The 15099-nt window shown below is 43.3% G+C and overlaps 1 protein-coding gene across 2 annotated transcripts in view; it reads left to right on the top strand.

The window, feature by feature from the left end:
• Positions 1-14743, top strand: part of LOC111668871 (SPRY domain-containing SOCS box protein 4) — a 37658-nt gene extending 22915 nt beyond the window's left edge. For both annotated transcript variants that reach the window (XM_023425020.2, XM_023425021.2), the window contains 2 exons: positions 1320-2205; positions 13274-14743. In XM_023425020.2, coding sequence (XP_023280788.1) covers positions 1497-2205; positions 13274-13401 — 837 coding nt within the window. In that variant the 5' untranslated portion in view covers positions 1320-1496 and the 3' untranslated portion in view covers positions 13402-14743. The remainder of the gene's footprint in view (positions 1-1319; positions 2206-13273) is intronic.
• The last annotated feature ends 356 nt before the right edge of the window (positions 14744-15099 follow it).

The following is a 15099-nucleotide window of genomic DNA, read 5'->3' as shown; positions in this document are numbered from 1 at the left end:
GGGGGGGGGGGGGGTTTATCTAGTTAAAGCCGTTTCCATTTGTTGCATTTCAAAGTGTAAAATGTACAAATCTCATTTCAATCCCTTCATCTCTTCATCTGTTTCAATCTAACACACACACACACACCCACACACACACACACACACACACACTGCATCTGTGCATGTTTGTGTGTGTGTGATTCAAGCCTCCCCTGGTTGATCTGTAGCAGTTCCCTTCTGTACTTTCCCTGGAAGAGTCATGTGGAGTCCTTTTCTAAGAACCAGCGCAGTGAGAAAAACATTCCAGGGGTTTCTTATAGGAAGGACTGATGTCAGTACAGCAGATTTGGATCAGCTTCTCTCGGCTTGTTCATTCAGGGAAACTACGCATCAGGTTTGGAAGTAGCTAAGGGCTCTCAGTCTGCTAAACTCAGCATGCACAGGAAACATTTTCTTATAAATACTGATAAAATATGAATTGCATCACATTTGTTTGCTCAGTTAAGATGGGATTGGCTAAGAATAGAGAGAGCGCACACTGAAGTCAGCAGCGTGTTTCAGCAAATCCTCCCTGTGTCTGAGTGTGTCTGTGCCAGCTATCATCGCTAGATTGCTGCAATCTCTTTTAGAGCATAGTTTGTTGTTTCTCAAATTATTGTCAAGATATCAATTTACAAACAAGCAGACGCATTCACACAGGCAAAAACTCAAATGTTTTGTTTGTTCATACTTTAAACTGGCAACTAAAGGCCACAGGAGTGCTGGAGGTGAAGAGAAGTTCATCCTTCATTTCTCCTTCCTTGTCATGTCTCCTCCTCTTTGCAGCTCTGGCTGGAGGCCAGCGCTGTCGATGCCATCTTCCCACTTCTGCTTCTGCTCCTGCCAGTCTCTGTGTTTTTACATACTTGCACCTGAAACAACAAGTGTTTTTATTTACCAGGCTTAAGGTGACATCTCCAAGTGTTTTAGCCAAGCAGCTTTCCAAAATCCAATGACATCCAGTTTAAATTTCTACATTATATTTAGTGTCATCGTCAAGGTAGTTTGAACAAACTTTCACAGGTGTTTCTTTATTACACAAGGAAAAAAAAAACAGCAAATCCTCACATTTGAGAAGCAGAAACCATGTCATGTTTGAACATTTTAATTTGAGGTTTTCTAGCTATTATCTTGAATTGATATTGAGAAACTTGTGAATTTATAGTTACATTTGGACCCTGGAGTACTGTATGAAACAGTAATCGGTTGTTGTGTCCTCACTGCTGATTAACCAAGAGCCAAGATATTAAACAATTTCACACTGTACATTAGAGACATGTTTTCTGTTTGTGTTTCAGGAGTGTGGTTCCCCCTGGCTGAAGAGACGTGTGTCCAGCAGCATCTCTCCACCCAGGACCCACTGTGTTGCTACTGCGCCCATGAGGTAACGTCCGGACCTACCGCCCCCTCATTACCACCCTTGGTCCATCCATCTCCCTCCCCTCTGTCCCTTCCTGCCCTGGACCTACCCAGCCATGGGCCAGAAGATCTCAGCCAGTATTAAGTCAGTGGATGTAAGAGGGGAGCCCTCGTATCATCCGGTGCGCCGCGAGCTGCGGGGCCCAGATTTCTGTCGGCCCCCCAGGCTGGACTTGCTGCTGGACATGCCAGCGGCCAGTCCTGAGACTCAGCTTCGCCACGCCTGGAACCCCGATGACCGGTCCCTCAATGTCTTTGTAAAGGAGGACGACAAGCTGACGTTCCACCGACACCCAGTAGCACAGAGCACAGACTGTATCCGAGGCAGGGTGGGCTACACCAGGGGCCTCCATGTTTGGAGGATTCACTGGCCGGCCAGACAGAGAGGCACCCATGCTGTCGTGGGCGTGGCCACCGCTGAAGCACCTTTACACTCGGTGGGCTACATGGCCCTGGTGGGCTCGGACTCTGAGTCCTGGGGCTGGGACCTGGGTCGGAACAGACTCTACCACGATGGAAAGAACCGGCCCGTGTCCACGTCGGCGCCCACGTACCCCTGTTTCCTGGAACCAGACGAGTCTTTTGTGCTTCCAGACTCTCTGACAGTAATACTAGATATGGATGAAGGGACGCTGAGCTTCATGGTGGACGGACAGTATCTGGGAGTCGCTTTTAGAGGGCTAAAGGGCAAGAGACTGTATCCCATCGTCAGTGCTGTGTGGGGACACTGTGAGGTTTCTATTCGCTACGTCAACGGACTAGATCGTGAGTGGCACAACTGACACACACACACACACACACACACGAAAAAGCCAGTCAATCACAGTATAATTTTTAAAAGTGACTGTACAGGGGTTGTGTAAGTTGAGCTGTTACTTAAGTTTTTCTTTTGGCTGCCACAAAAGTTAGTGCCACTGAAATGTAAAATTGTAAAAGCGAACTTTTGTCATGTTTCTGCAGATCTTGTATTCGATGTAACGGTCTTCACTCATTGGCCTCAACACCTGCTAATTCCTTCTGCTGCTTGTTTGCTGCCACAAAGCTGCACATTGGAGCCGTATGATTTATCAAAATCTGTTAAATGGCAGCATTTAGAGAAGCAGCTTCCAAAGTGAAAGTTTTTTTTTTTTTTGTCCTGATAATATAGGAGGTGGTAAAATGCCATTGGTGTGTGTAGAAGGTTTTTGCCTACATACATAATTGATGTCAAAATGCATTTATCTCTGTGACCTTTCCAGGCTTAATACCTGCGTCAGTTCAGCATTCATCCTTATTATCAGAACAGTAAATAGTAAGGGGAGGAGCGGTTCGGCTTTTAAGAGTTTTTTTTTTCTAATGAGCAGCATTGTTATTTTTGTATAAAAATTACAGACTGAGGTCATCAACATAAAGTGCAGCATAAACCGAACACACGGCACACTGCTCTGTTCGTTCTGTTTTCATGTTCCTGTGCAAAGAGATGAATTTGTCCACAATCTCAGCAGCAAGACGAGATCGACTTGCAGTAACGTCCCCTGCTTTAGAGAAAATGTACCCGGGTCAGCGAGGTAACATTGCACAGGCAGCTGGGCAACATGAGGACACTAATGCTCATTGCTTTTCCACCGTGCAAGTCGATCTGCATCCATGTGCTCTCCTCTGTAGTAAAGAGCTCTACTTATAGCTCTGCGATGGCAGATTATTTCAGGCGAGCAAATGATGTCTCTGATGCCTCTTGGTCTGCGGAGGACGAACTTGCCACCAGGGTTTCACTCTGTCGACCCTGCAGAATGACATGTCAAATAAAACATTGAGTTTTGAAAATATGTACAATAAAAAAAACAAAAAAAAAAAACAAAGCGTTCTCTACTGTACAGTGGGGAAAAGGCACAAATATGGTGTCTTTGGTTTAAGAAATAGAGCAATGGTATTTAGTTCTATAAAAGTAAAAGATAGAAAATAGAACAATACTTGCTCTTCAATTTCCATAAGCTCTTTGGTGAATCACTGCATATTTTCTGCTGTGAGGCTTCCTCAGGGTAAGGCACGGACCTGAACCGTGGATCCAGGGCTGTGGCTCTGTGCAGATAGTCCTGAAAATCAGGATTTGTGTATCTGCCCTCCAGGTCTCTAGACGTCAGAGTCATGCCTACTCTTAGTGTGGCTGCAATGGTATCTTTGCTGTTCTAACATCTGTGAAATATGTGGGATTTTTAATTTCTACAAGTATGTTTTAAGTAGTAACTGTCTGTGTGACTAATTTCTAAATACCGACACCTCGTCTTAGCTCTCCAGAAGTACACAGGATTTTAGGTTTAAGGCGAGACTGAGGAGACTTTCCTCACAGATTTGTCCTTTTTTTCTTCAGACAGCGTGGAGGATTGATATGCAGTGCCCATTTCTGTCTGCACTGATCTATAAAAAGCCCACAATGAGAGGGACTGCTGCTTTGTTTACCGATAGGAAGCGGCTTAAACACGCTCTCTGTGTACTATTTCTAGTCTGCTTCCCTCCATCGCTTCTTAGTGAGTCTCAAATCTCCAGACAGTCGTACTTTAACACACCCAGGGAGTAAAACAAGAAAACTGGGTCCGACTCTCTGATGTAATTTGTAATATCTGTTTACCACTCTCCTGAAGTCACCAGAACGATCAGTATGTCCATGTCAGCTCGACCTTCTCCATGTCGTCATTCCAACTAGTTGAGTCATTTCAATCATGACAACTGCACCTCAGATTGCGCAGTCTTCAGTCCTCCCTCTCGCATTAGTCTGCACGTTGCACAAAGACCCAAAGCAGGCTGGGGGCGTTGCTGACAGTGAGGCCTGGACACTGTGTCCATGGCTGTGAGCCGTGTGTGTGTGTGTGTCCGTCCGGGTGGACAGCAGCCAATAGTGGAGGAACTCTGGAGGATGTCCCAGTGTGTCTCTTAGCTCAGAGTCTGGCCTTGCATTGTAGGGAACTGTGTGTGTGTGTGTGTGTGTGTGTGTGTGTGTGTGTGTGTGTGTGTGTGTGTGTGTGTGTGTGTAAACAGCTTTCACACGCATGATGTTGTATGGCCCATATTGTGATGGTAAAATGATGAAATCTGTCAGACATTTGAATGATCATTGTTACTGCACAAATGTGACCCAGCTCTTGTTCTCAGCTTTACACGTGTCCAACCGATACGGTTCCACAATAATTCACTCTGCTTCCGTCGTAAAGTTGGAAAACACAAACTTTTATACCACAGGTGCCACAAGCAGGTCAAATCCACTGAATTTTCTTTTCTAAAATATAAACTAAAGACGGGAGACGGTCATGCAGAACCGTATTATCCCACAGCTGCAATAAATGAGTAAGGTGCAGTCTCTTAAAGTGACAGTACCTAATTACCAAAGAAAGATGAATGAAACAACTTATCCTACACATGAAATATAACCTAAAATCAAATTTAAATAAAACTGTGATGTACATCTTCTAGGAATATCAAAGAAAACTGTGAGAAAAATAACAAGCTAATCCTTGCTTCATGCATTGTCGCCTGTGATTTATGAAGTTTTTCTCAAATAATACAGCATGTAAGTTGCTCTACTGCGAATATTTTAATTGCCAAGTACAATACCTGAACAATATATACAGCTCCGTTGGTTCACGTTGTGACAGGCAAATATGTAGCTCAACCCTCATCGAATGTGAAGTTCCACACCTTTCTTATCATCTTGCTGTTCTGTAAAATTAGTAGTGATACACAGAGGCAAGTTGGAGCTTGAGAAGTGTGTGAATTGTTTGATCTATCGATATGTTTTCTGCTTTGACTAATGAAGCTTGAAGACGGCAAAACAGTTTGCTAATGGAAACGGCTGATGGTGCTAACTTAAGAGCTTGAACTTGCATCAATCACTTTGATTTGTTTCTTTTCCTTCTGCCTTTATTGTAGATATTAAAGATGATAGATGATGCATTAACAACATTATTCATATTGCCATTATTCACTCATATGTATTTGCGTAGTAAAGATAGCATAGCATGATATCAGTTGATTTTTGAAGCACTTGTCTTCTGACAGAGAACACGAGAGAGATGACTGTATGATGAAGAATGGAGGCATCAATATGTATGCTCGGCGATGGCGGCGCTCCCCAATTCCCACATCTCGCTTCCATGTGTCCTCGTATAGAAACTCAAAGAGGATTCACACTTTTTGTTCACTTTCTGGGTTTGTGGTCTTTTGCTCGTCTTGTAGTCTCTTCACGTCCTCTTCTTTTCCCTCCCCTCCCTCTCACTTCAACCCTTTTTATTTTCCCATCTCTTACTCCCTGGAAAGCAAGATGAGATAAATATCCTCTCACTTTTCTCTCCTGTCTGTATTGTCCCTTAATACCCTGCATTAATGCAGTTTTCTCATCTTTCCCGCGTTTCAACGAACACGCAAGTCCTGCAGCCCTCAGTCCCAGAGACACTTAAAAAGCCAACTCTACTGAGACATGATTTTTGTCAGTTATCATACCTCTGACTTGCTAACGTATCTAAGAACAAGACAATGGAGTTGCTGGATCTCGCCGTCCTCCTTCTATTCTAGGAAAGCCGTCTTCTTCTCTCCATCACAACAAGCCTCCTAACGCCGCAGTGGCCCGGCGAGCGCAGCGGCAAAAGCTGAGCCAAACTCATTTACACCTGAACGAGGCAGTCCAGAGAGGAGGAAGCGTTTCACACACTCCACTGACATGAATGCCCTCCCCTTTTGCAATGAACCCTGTGTGACTCCAGCTCTTATTGTGTTTTATCGCCTCCCTTCTGTTCTCCTTTCTCCTGTCTTCTTCCTCTTCCTCCTCCTAATCCTTTCTTTCAGTGTTTACACACCCAGTTGTGGTGGCAGTTGCTGTGGAAACGGTTAAGATGACTTTTTGGTGGGTGGTTAATTGTTGACCAGGCAGCTTTCTCGCTAGTTTGTCGGCCGAGGGGCTTGCCCTATGTAAATGATGTGTCGTCTTTCTGCCCGTCAGAGCTGTTAGCAATACTCACAGCACAGATACAAGCTGCAACTTGAGGGTTGAACTGATGCACTGCTTTAGAGAAAGCTGCTGTAGATTAGAAATCAGCCACCTGGTGCTGTTTGGCTTGTTAGAAAGAGCATGACGCAGTGGTTGAACACACGTATACTTAACTGGGCTCCAGGTTAACACATCATTAGGTTAAAATTACCCTAATTTGGGACCTCCCAGTCTCATCTTGTTTTTCAGCATTCTTACTTGTGTTATTGCGTTTTACGTTGTGCTGTTATACAATTCATTATTATGAGTGAATGTGGTTCGACCGTGAGAGATGTTCACACAATTACTGTGGTTTTCCCTGTTGCATACAGTTGGTGTTGTAGTATTGAGTTTAAGTATGATGCAACCGGTAAATCTCAGGTGAAAATCCCTTCTCATAATGTCAAAGCCCATGTTTTCTGTCTTCCTCGGTTTTAACAGCCAGACACATTTTACCTTAATCAAAAAAATTGCAGCTCCCGATTTAGGATTTTGATAATATTTTGATTAAATCCCCAATATCAACCTATTCATTGTCCTTTTTAAGAGAAGGAGGCAGTCATATCTGATCAATTCATGTAAGGATTTCACCTTAAAGGAGTCTCGGTCAAGCTAATTGTAAATAAGGACTCGCTCTGGGAGCAGCTCCACTTAATTTTTAAACCGTCTTTGAGGAAATGAAAAATCCTGGCTGTTAAATCATTGTCATAGTGACTCTGATTTTTAAACACCCGGAGGCAAACTAGCAATAATATCTCATTTTTTAATTTGAAGCATTTTATTCCGTCTAAAGATTTGTAGGTCAAAATGTGATGATTCACCTGTGATCTATCAGGGCAGCCACTGTGACTGTTCTGCATTCATATTCAATGAGAGCTGTTTGTTGTTTGAGCAGGGCTGGTGATGCATCTGTTTCTCGTCAGAATTTCATCCGTTTTGATGCACCTACTCTAACCCTGTTACCCAAGGCTTAGTTTTGGAACAGTGGTGATAAAAACACGGAGCCAGCTGACCAAAAACACTGATTGAATGAACAAAGCCTGGTTTATTGTTGGGATGATTGTACCCTTTTCCGACTTATGATTTATTTTAGCCCTCTTGAATGTATTCTGTGTACTCTGTTATTGTGTAAACAAAACCCTTCTGCCATATTTTGCTCATGTTCCAAAACTGTCCAGTGGACACAAATCATGCACTTCTCTTTTCTAACACATCCGTTTTTACAGCTAGGAAAAAGCTTTGTTCAGTTTTTGTGAAAACAAGACTAAAGCTCTAGGGAAAAACTGAAATTTTAAATATTATTTGTTTTCTGTGAGGAGCATAGTCAAAAAGAAAGTTATTGAAACTTGGTGAATTTAATACTGTGTAATGTATGATTCCTACTTTGGCTATTTTCAGTCTAAAAATAAATAAATAAATATTCTCATTCGTCAAAAAACTTGTTTAACCTCAGGCTAGAAATCTCTCCATGGATAAGTGCGTCATCCTTGCCAGTGTGTGTGTATGTGTGTGTGTGTGTGTGTGTGCACGATTGTTGAGTGGCGTGCACAAGTAGCTGTGTGCTGTTTGACAATGCACGCTATTACAGTGAGAGAGCTACACAAGGAGCAAGAGACCAAATTGATGGCAGTCCGCGCTTCGGTCTGGAGCTCACTAGCTTGGCGGTGCGAGGTAATAGGAAGTCAGATATTGTCAGCGGAAGGAATTCGGATCAGCTTCCGACTAGTTCAGTGAGCAATTGCCTTCCGCCCTGAGTGGACGCTTCAATTTGGACACCTGCGTCTTCCACTTAGGTGCAGGATGACGATTTGCTCTTTTTCGTCCTCCCTCCTGCTCACCTTGCCGCTCTGCTCCAAATTTCTTTTTTTTACCTCATACGTCATTGACCTAATTCAGTCCATCCCGAAATACATTTTTCCCCCTTTGACCTGTCAGTGAACAGCATTTTGGTGCTGGGGGTGTGTCCGCACCTTAAGGGGCTGTATATGTAGACACATGCGCTCGTCATCTTAAAACTAGGTCACACAGCCCCCAGCAGCTTTATGCTAATCTGTCAGATAAGCATGGCTGGGGGTCTGCACCCGTTACCTGGGTCCGGCTGGTGTAGTGAAAGGAATGCAGAGTGATGTGGGAGGAGTTTAATGAAAAGTAAATTGGATCACGTGCTAAAAAGATGGGCCCGTCTTGCCTATTACTCCAAGCAGGACATAACTGGGTCGTGTTGTGTATGCAGTGCACACATACCCACATAAATTCAATTGGCTGCGGGCGCGAGAGTAGAGGAAACTGTGGGGAACTCTATAAGCCATCTCACCTCAGTGAGGGCAGACTAACTGACGCGCCGCCATCCCAAAACTTACCCCCACCCTCCTTCCTCCACTTTGTTCTCAATAAAGTGTCAAGTAGGTGTGCGAATCGGCCAGCCAGGCGCTCAGTCGTCCTGAACCTCTCTCTCCCACGCTCCATCTCCTCTTTAGTGTGCCGTATATCTGTCAGAAACTGGTCTCCGGCCATTACAGAAAAGACGTGACTGCTTCAGAGGAAAGGGAGGAAGAGAAAATGTAGATCTAGGCAGTTACATGATGAATTTGAGGGAGGCGGAAAGCTGAAGAATATGAGCAAAGAGTTCCACTGTTCACCTCCACAACTGAAATGGTTCCAGATAATGAGCTTGGTTTAATTATTAATCCTGACTGTTCAGGGTCTTCATGTGTGATGGATGACATGCAGACTGCTTTAACAACACACACATACAGACTTTTGTTTCAGTGTTCATTGTTATATAGACTTGAAAGGACATATGATGTAAATGTTTTGTAAATTTTATATATATATATCAAGTGGATGAACACAATATGAACTTCATGAATGAGGCCACTTCAGAGAAATGTTTTACTGGCATTGTGCACATTATTAATAATGGTGATATAAGCCAGTGCGTCCCATTTAAATTTGATGTTACCTTTGTCTTCAATGACTCATTAATGCCGACACTCATTTTGATCTCATTTGAGCAGAACTAGAAGTTGTTGTTTTTTTTGTTTTTTTTTTTAACCACAACTTCAACCAGTTAGCAGTGTTGTTAGTCTTTCGCACCGGTTGATGGATTATAGTGTGCTCGGGACCACATGTCGCCCGGGGCAACCCTTTACCATAGAGACCAGCTTGTGTCAGCAGCGAGTGGCTGGTTTTCAGGTAGTGTGTAGCAGCGTCGCCTCTCTCAGGAGAGCAATGCAACTCCTTGTGGCGGCATCAATCTCGTTACTGCAAGCAGTCATGTTTCACTTTTGACATAATGAAAGTGCCGCACTTGCACTTTGCACTCGACATCTAATGACTCCCATTTTTTTTTTTTCTGGTACTGATGATGGAGGCAGGTACAGTAACTTCAGAGGTACTTCAGCATAATATATAGATGCTAGTTGAATGAAATGTACAGTAAATATACTTATTTCCACAGAAAGATAACACGTTATTGCTTGAGTAATCCTAGTCTAACTCAAGATGTTATTTTGACTCATTTAGAGTAATGTGCAGCTGTCTCCTAGTTTTGGGGATCTCTTATCTTGCAGTAGAACATATGCTGAAATGACACTGTAAAAGTGTGATTTTCTTTACAGCTGCTCACATTGTTTAACTGTCTTTTATACTAAACTGCAACATTTTAAAAAGGCAGCAGCACAGGCAGCAAGTCTAGATGCACATGGTGCATGTAACGTGTGCATCTGTGACTATACACTCCCAGCAGAGTGACAGGAGCTGGTTGCTATGGAAACTACCTATATGCGGGGGTTGTGCTGATGAGCAAGTGATATGAGGGTAGACTGATTGATAGGTGCTGTCAGGTCCAAGCGGAAAGTACATCCATCTCTGGAGGTTCCTTGTGTGTGTATGTGTGTGTGTGTGTGTGTGTGTGTGGCTGTGATCTCTGTGTCCTCTGTTTATGAGAGCAGAGTTCACAAAGTGCGGGATGAACTACCAGCTGCTGTATTAGTCTTTAGTTTCTAGCCTTGTAAGCTGTGATCGGCTAAAGAGTGAAACTGCCTTTGCACACAGAGGGGTAGTGAGCTGTTGGAGGGTTGTGATGTGATTGTCCTGCCAAGTGTTTCTCTAGCTGCTGTGAGGCATTATCAGCCGCGCGGTCTCAGTGCACACGTCACTGCGCGTTGTCCGAGCTCATTCAACATGTCTTTCCGATTTGGGCACTTACCATGTTGATGCGACTACAAATGAATCCACACTCTGCCACATGTCCCTGTGGTGCTCTTACAAAGGCTTTTCATTAAGCTCATGGAGAGTCAAATAAATCCACATAGCGATACTCTATTCTCTGCACCCTGTCAGCTGTTGTTCACTGGTGGGTTTCATTATTTCCCCTCACTGCTGTTTCAAAGGTCACTTTCCAGACCACAGTGGAGGAATTTGGGGAGAAAATATCACTATTAATTGCAAATAACATTGCAGAGAAAAACACAGGAGTTTTATGAATCGATAAATCACTAGAAGGTTCATCATCAACTATCCTAGCAGAGACATTTAGTAAAGATCTCTGCTTTTAATTAGCATCTTGATGTAAGCTCAGTCGATGTTTATCTGATTCTTGTCCAGCCCTCACTTCAGATGAGCTCCTGCTTCCTTTTTAGCCGTGTTTGTGTGTTCACCGTTCAGTGGTCATGTAGCCACAGGGGCAGCACTTCATGCCCAGAGGAACGCCGGAGGTGTCTTGACGGGTTGAGTCTGCCCTGGTTCCACGAACACACTTCAGGCCAGATGTCACGTATTTGCAACATATTTGTTTGGTGGGGGGTCTCGGTTTGTGGTAATCTGGTGGACTTTTAATAGACTGTGGAGAGAAACGGCCCAATCAGTCACAGAGGAGGCTTGTCTGGCTTGGTGTGCTTGTCTGTGTATATGTGTGTGTGTGTGTGTGTGTGTGTGTGTGTGTGTGTGTGTGTGTGTGTTTTAAACAACCCCTTCATCTGTTGTAGCAACTGTATTTTTATTGTGCAAAATATGAAGCAAATCCATTAAAAAGTCATGCAGTATTAAAATGAGATTAAAAAGACTCAATAGCACACGGGGCACGCACCATTGAGGAGGAGACTGAACACAGATGCAAAATCTCACTCATAACCTTGATGCTATGACTTATTGATACGAGCGTTTCAAGGCCTTTGCCCAGAAGAAAACTTTGTTAAAACATTGGTTCTATCAATAAATTATAGCGTCAAGGCCGTAAGTGTGTGTGTGTGTGTGTGTGTGTGTGTGACTGCTGTCTTTTGAAACTCTATGTTACTGTGTGTTCAGGCTAGTTCATGGTGACGACAACAAATTCCTCTTTTCAGTCTTTGCCCTGTCAGTTTGTGTGTATTATGTTTGTATGCGTGTGTAAATGCCCCTGCTCATGTCCTTCACACAGTGTGTAAGTGGACTCTGAGCAGCAGGAAGGCGGCTCCAGCAGATGGTGCTTCCAGGTGGAGCAGCTTGACATCCATAAAGGGGCAGCAGTTAAGAGTCTGTCTGTCTGACATGCATAGACAGCACTTACCTACTAAAAATTGGGTGGGAGGGAAGTTGTCGCGTTCCACTGGCACACATTGACACCAGTGATGACATGTGTGTGTGTAGTGTGAATATTTTAATATTGTTAGCTGCTGCTGCTGCAGCTGCTTCTCTTCCCACTTGCCATTAACGTGCAGGTGATAGCAGTGTAATTAGAGAAGCGGTGAATTAAATCTACGGTTGGAAAAGGAAATTGGACACACTCTGCTTTCATTTGAACCACCTTTGGTTTATGAGGTCACTGACATTCAGCCACAGTAACTATAAGCATTAACTGTCCCTGTGTAAAAACTAAAAAAGTCTCCACCATGTTTATTTCATCGCCTACATCATCAGAGTGTTTTCATGCTGCCAGAATAATCATGGATGGCGCTCAAGTGTCCTCACTGTCAGTTTTCATTGATGTGAATACAAATGGACGTTACCTGTTCTGCTGGGTTTTTTTTCCCATTGAGTAAAGGGGGGAATTGATTCCAGGGTCTATGCAAGTGACTGACTTGGGTGCACAGGAGAAATCGTATTTTCTGTTCTATCAATATATTGATATATTTCCCACAGTGTATGAATTGATCTATTATGCTGCATGAAGCTCCTCGGTGTCCAATTGTGAATGTCTGGATTATTATCTATAGTGGGATACACACGTCTGCCTCTACTTATACCTGTCAGTTGTGCTTCTCACGCTGTGTGCTCATTTCTTTTCTACACTACACAGTCTCTGGCTGTATGACCTTGTAAGAATAGAAGTGAATTACTTGTGCTAACATATTATCAGACCGTGTCATTTATTCACTTAATACCTAAGCAGCGTACCTTCACTTTATAGTGGATAGAAGTCACTTCAGTGGTCCCCAAGTGATGCCACTTGAGTCAGGATTGTTGAGGGTTTGGAAAGAAAAGTTAGGTCACAATAGCTGCTTCTAGCATCAAATAGCCAAATGTCAGTGGTCGAGTGGCATTGTGGGTAATGTATCTTTTTTTTTTTGTGATGTGAATGCAAAGCTAAATCAGGGGAGTGTTCATTTTAAAAGGTTTTTCAAAGGTAAGTAAATGAGAGGATTACTTGGCCCTTGTTCAACCAGCTACGTGTTTTTTTCACAATTTGCAAACATGACTCTCCTCATACATGAGTAGGAGAGAATAATCCGAGAAGAGGGGCATGTACTCTGGTGTAAAACTCAGCTCTAAGTACAAACAAACAAACTCGGATCCAAAGAACCTATGACACGCTTGCAAGCTTCTACTCACCTTCCCTCTCTCCTCTGTCGCCCCTCACAGCGGAGCCCCTGCCGCTCATGGACCTGTGCAGACGAGTAGCTCGACTGGCCCTGGGCAGAGAGCGCATCCATCACATCGACACACTGCCACTGCCACAGACTCTCAAGAACTACCTCCAGTACCAGTGACCACACACACATTCACACGCACATACACACACAGAGAGATATGGGAAGAAGCTGAAGCCCACTTGTTCTTATTGTAACCAGCCTCCAAACTGAACTTAATCATAACCATCAGACATCTGCTGAGGATGGTGGACTACGACAACGACCACGAAAGGTGGTGAAGACGCCGCTGCGAGGGTTTTTTGTTTACACCAGTTGGGGATTTCCCATTTTGGATGTTTTTTTTTTATCTGGTTTTCAGCTTTTTGTTTGTTTGTTTGTTTTCCTTTTCGTTGCTGACTGCTGTTTCTCTCCTGGGCAGATGACCGAAATTAAAAGTGTGAGAGATTAAAAGAGAATATTGCAATCCAGTTTCCTGCTAATCATATATACACATATATATATATATATATGTGTGTGTGTACACATGTCCTCTGTCAGAAATGCCTTCAATGCTGTGGTTTTTTGGCGACAGTTTACCCAACACACTCTGTGGAAGCTTCCTCGGAAACATGTTGGTATGTATATTTATATTCCCAGCAACACAGCAGGCTCTGTGGAGACACAACAATCCCTTCAAGCCACAGGAGAGAGAGAGAGAGCAAGCATTAGAGAGAGAGAGAGAGAGAGTCAACACACAGATCTGTTTTTGTTAGTGTGTACACAGTCTAGTGCACATGGACTACATGTGTACAGTGAATGTGTGACTGTATAGAAACAAAGCCCAGACTGTTTGTACTAAAAAGACAAGTCACTGACAAATGTGCAGTCCCCATCTACAGACTCAAAAACACAATTCTAGTCTGATTTGAGCATTTTGAATCCCCCTCCTCTGTCCTCTCTCCTCCCAGCCCCCCTCCCCTCCTCTCTCTCTCCCTCTCTCTCTCTCATCTCGTTGTGTGTCTCCCGGTCACTCACTCCAGTTTGATTTAAGCCTCCATCTTGTTTGGTGAACCCGAAGGACCTCGCCTGCTGTTGTCGGCTCTTTAGCTCCTGTAACGCTGATAGAGATTGATCTGAAGGTGTAGCTTTGTCTTTGACTGCTAATGTGCCTGCTCTGAGACAGCACACACATACAAACAAAGCACATTACCCCTCCCACCTTAAAAAAAAAAAAAGAAAAAAAAAGTTTTTAATGCTGCTTTTTCTTTTTCTGTTCTGCCGTTTTACCCTCGTGGGTTTTTATCCTGGATTTACTTTTGAAAATTATTGTCTTAAAATTAGATTTTTTTTTTATTTTTTATTTTTTTTAGGTTTTCTTTTTTTTCTGTGGGACTGGACGTCTCGCTCCTATGGTGGAAGAATGTGCTGCCATTAGACTCTTTTAAATGTGAATAAGAATAAACTCAGCTAAACTCGCAAATCCTCTCATGTGTGCTCTTTGATTATCATCAATTACAGGACCATAGATGTGCTGTGTTTTATTGATCATTCGCTAAACAGGGATTGTCCAGCTTAGCAACCCTGACCACAGCTGAATGAAGAGCTCTGAATTTTTCTTACCAAATTACATTAGACTGTATTTACTATATAAAAAGTTTTGAGGGTGGTCTCTAAACTCTAAACGAGCAAAACTGCAAGGAATTGATTAAACAGTGTGTTTATCTGCTCTAATATAAGCTGCAAACATTAGCATGCCCAGCGAACTAGCTCCCTATCCACAGTAGAAATGTGTCATTGTTTAAAAAGGCTTGTCATTAGCTGACTATGTTAAGTAGG

This window comes from Seriola lalandi, unplaced genomic scaffold (genome assembly GCF_002814215.2).
Source record: "Seriola lalandi dorsalis isolate HSWRI2012SDOR001 ecotype SW California unplaced genomic scaffold, Sedor1 jcf7180002054764, whole genome shotgun sequence".
NCBI lineage: Eukaryota > Metazoa > Chordata > Actinopteri > Carangiformes > Carangidae > Seriola > Seriola lalandi.
Note: the sequence above shows the minus strand (reverse complement) of the source record. Positions and strands in the feature narration are given on the sequence as shown.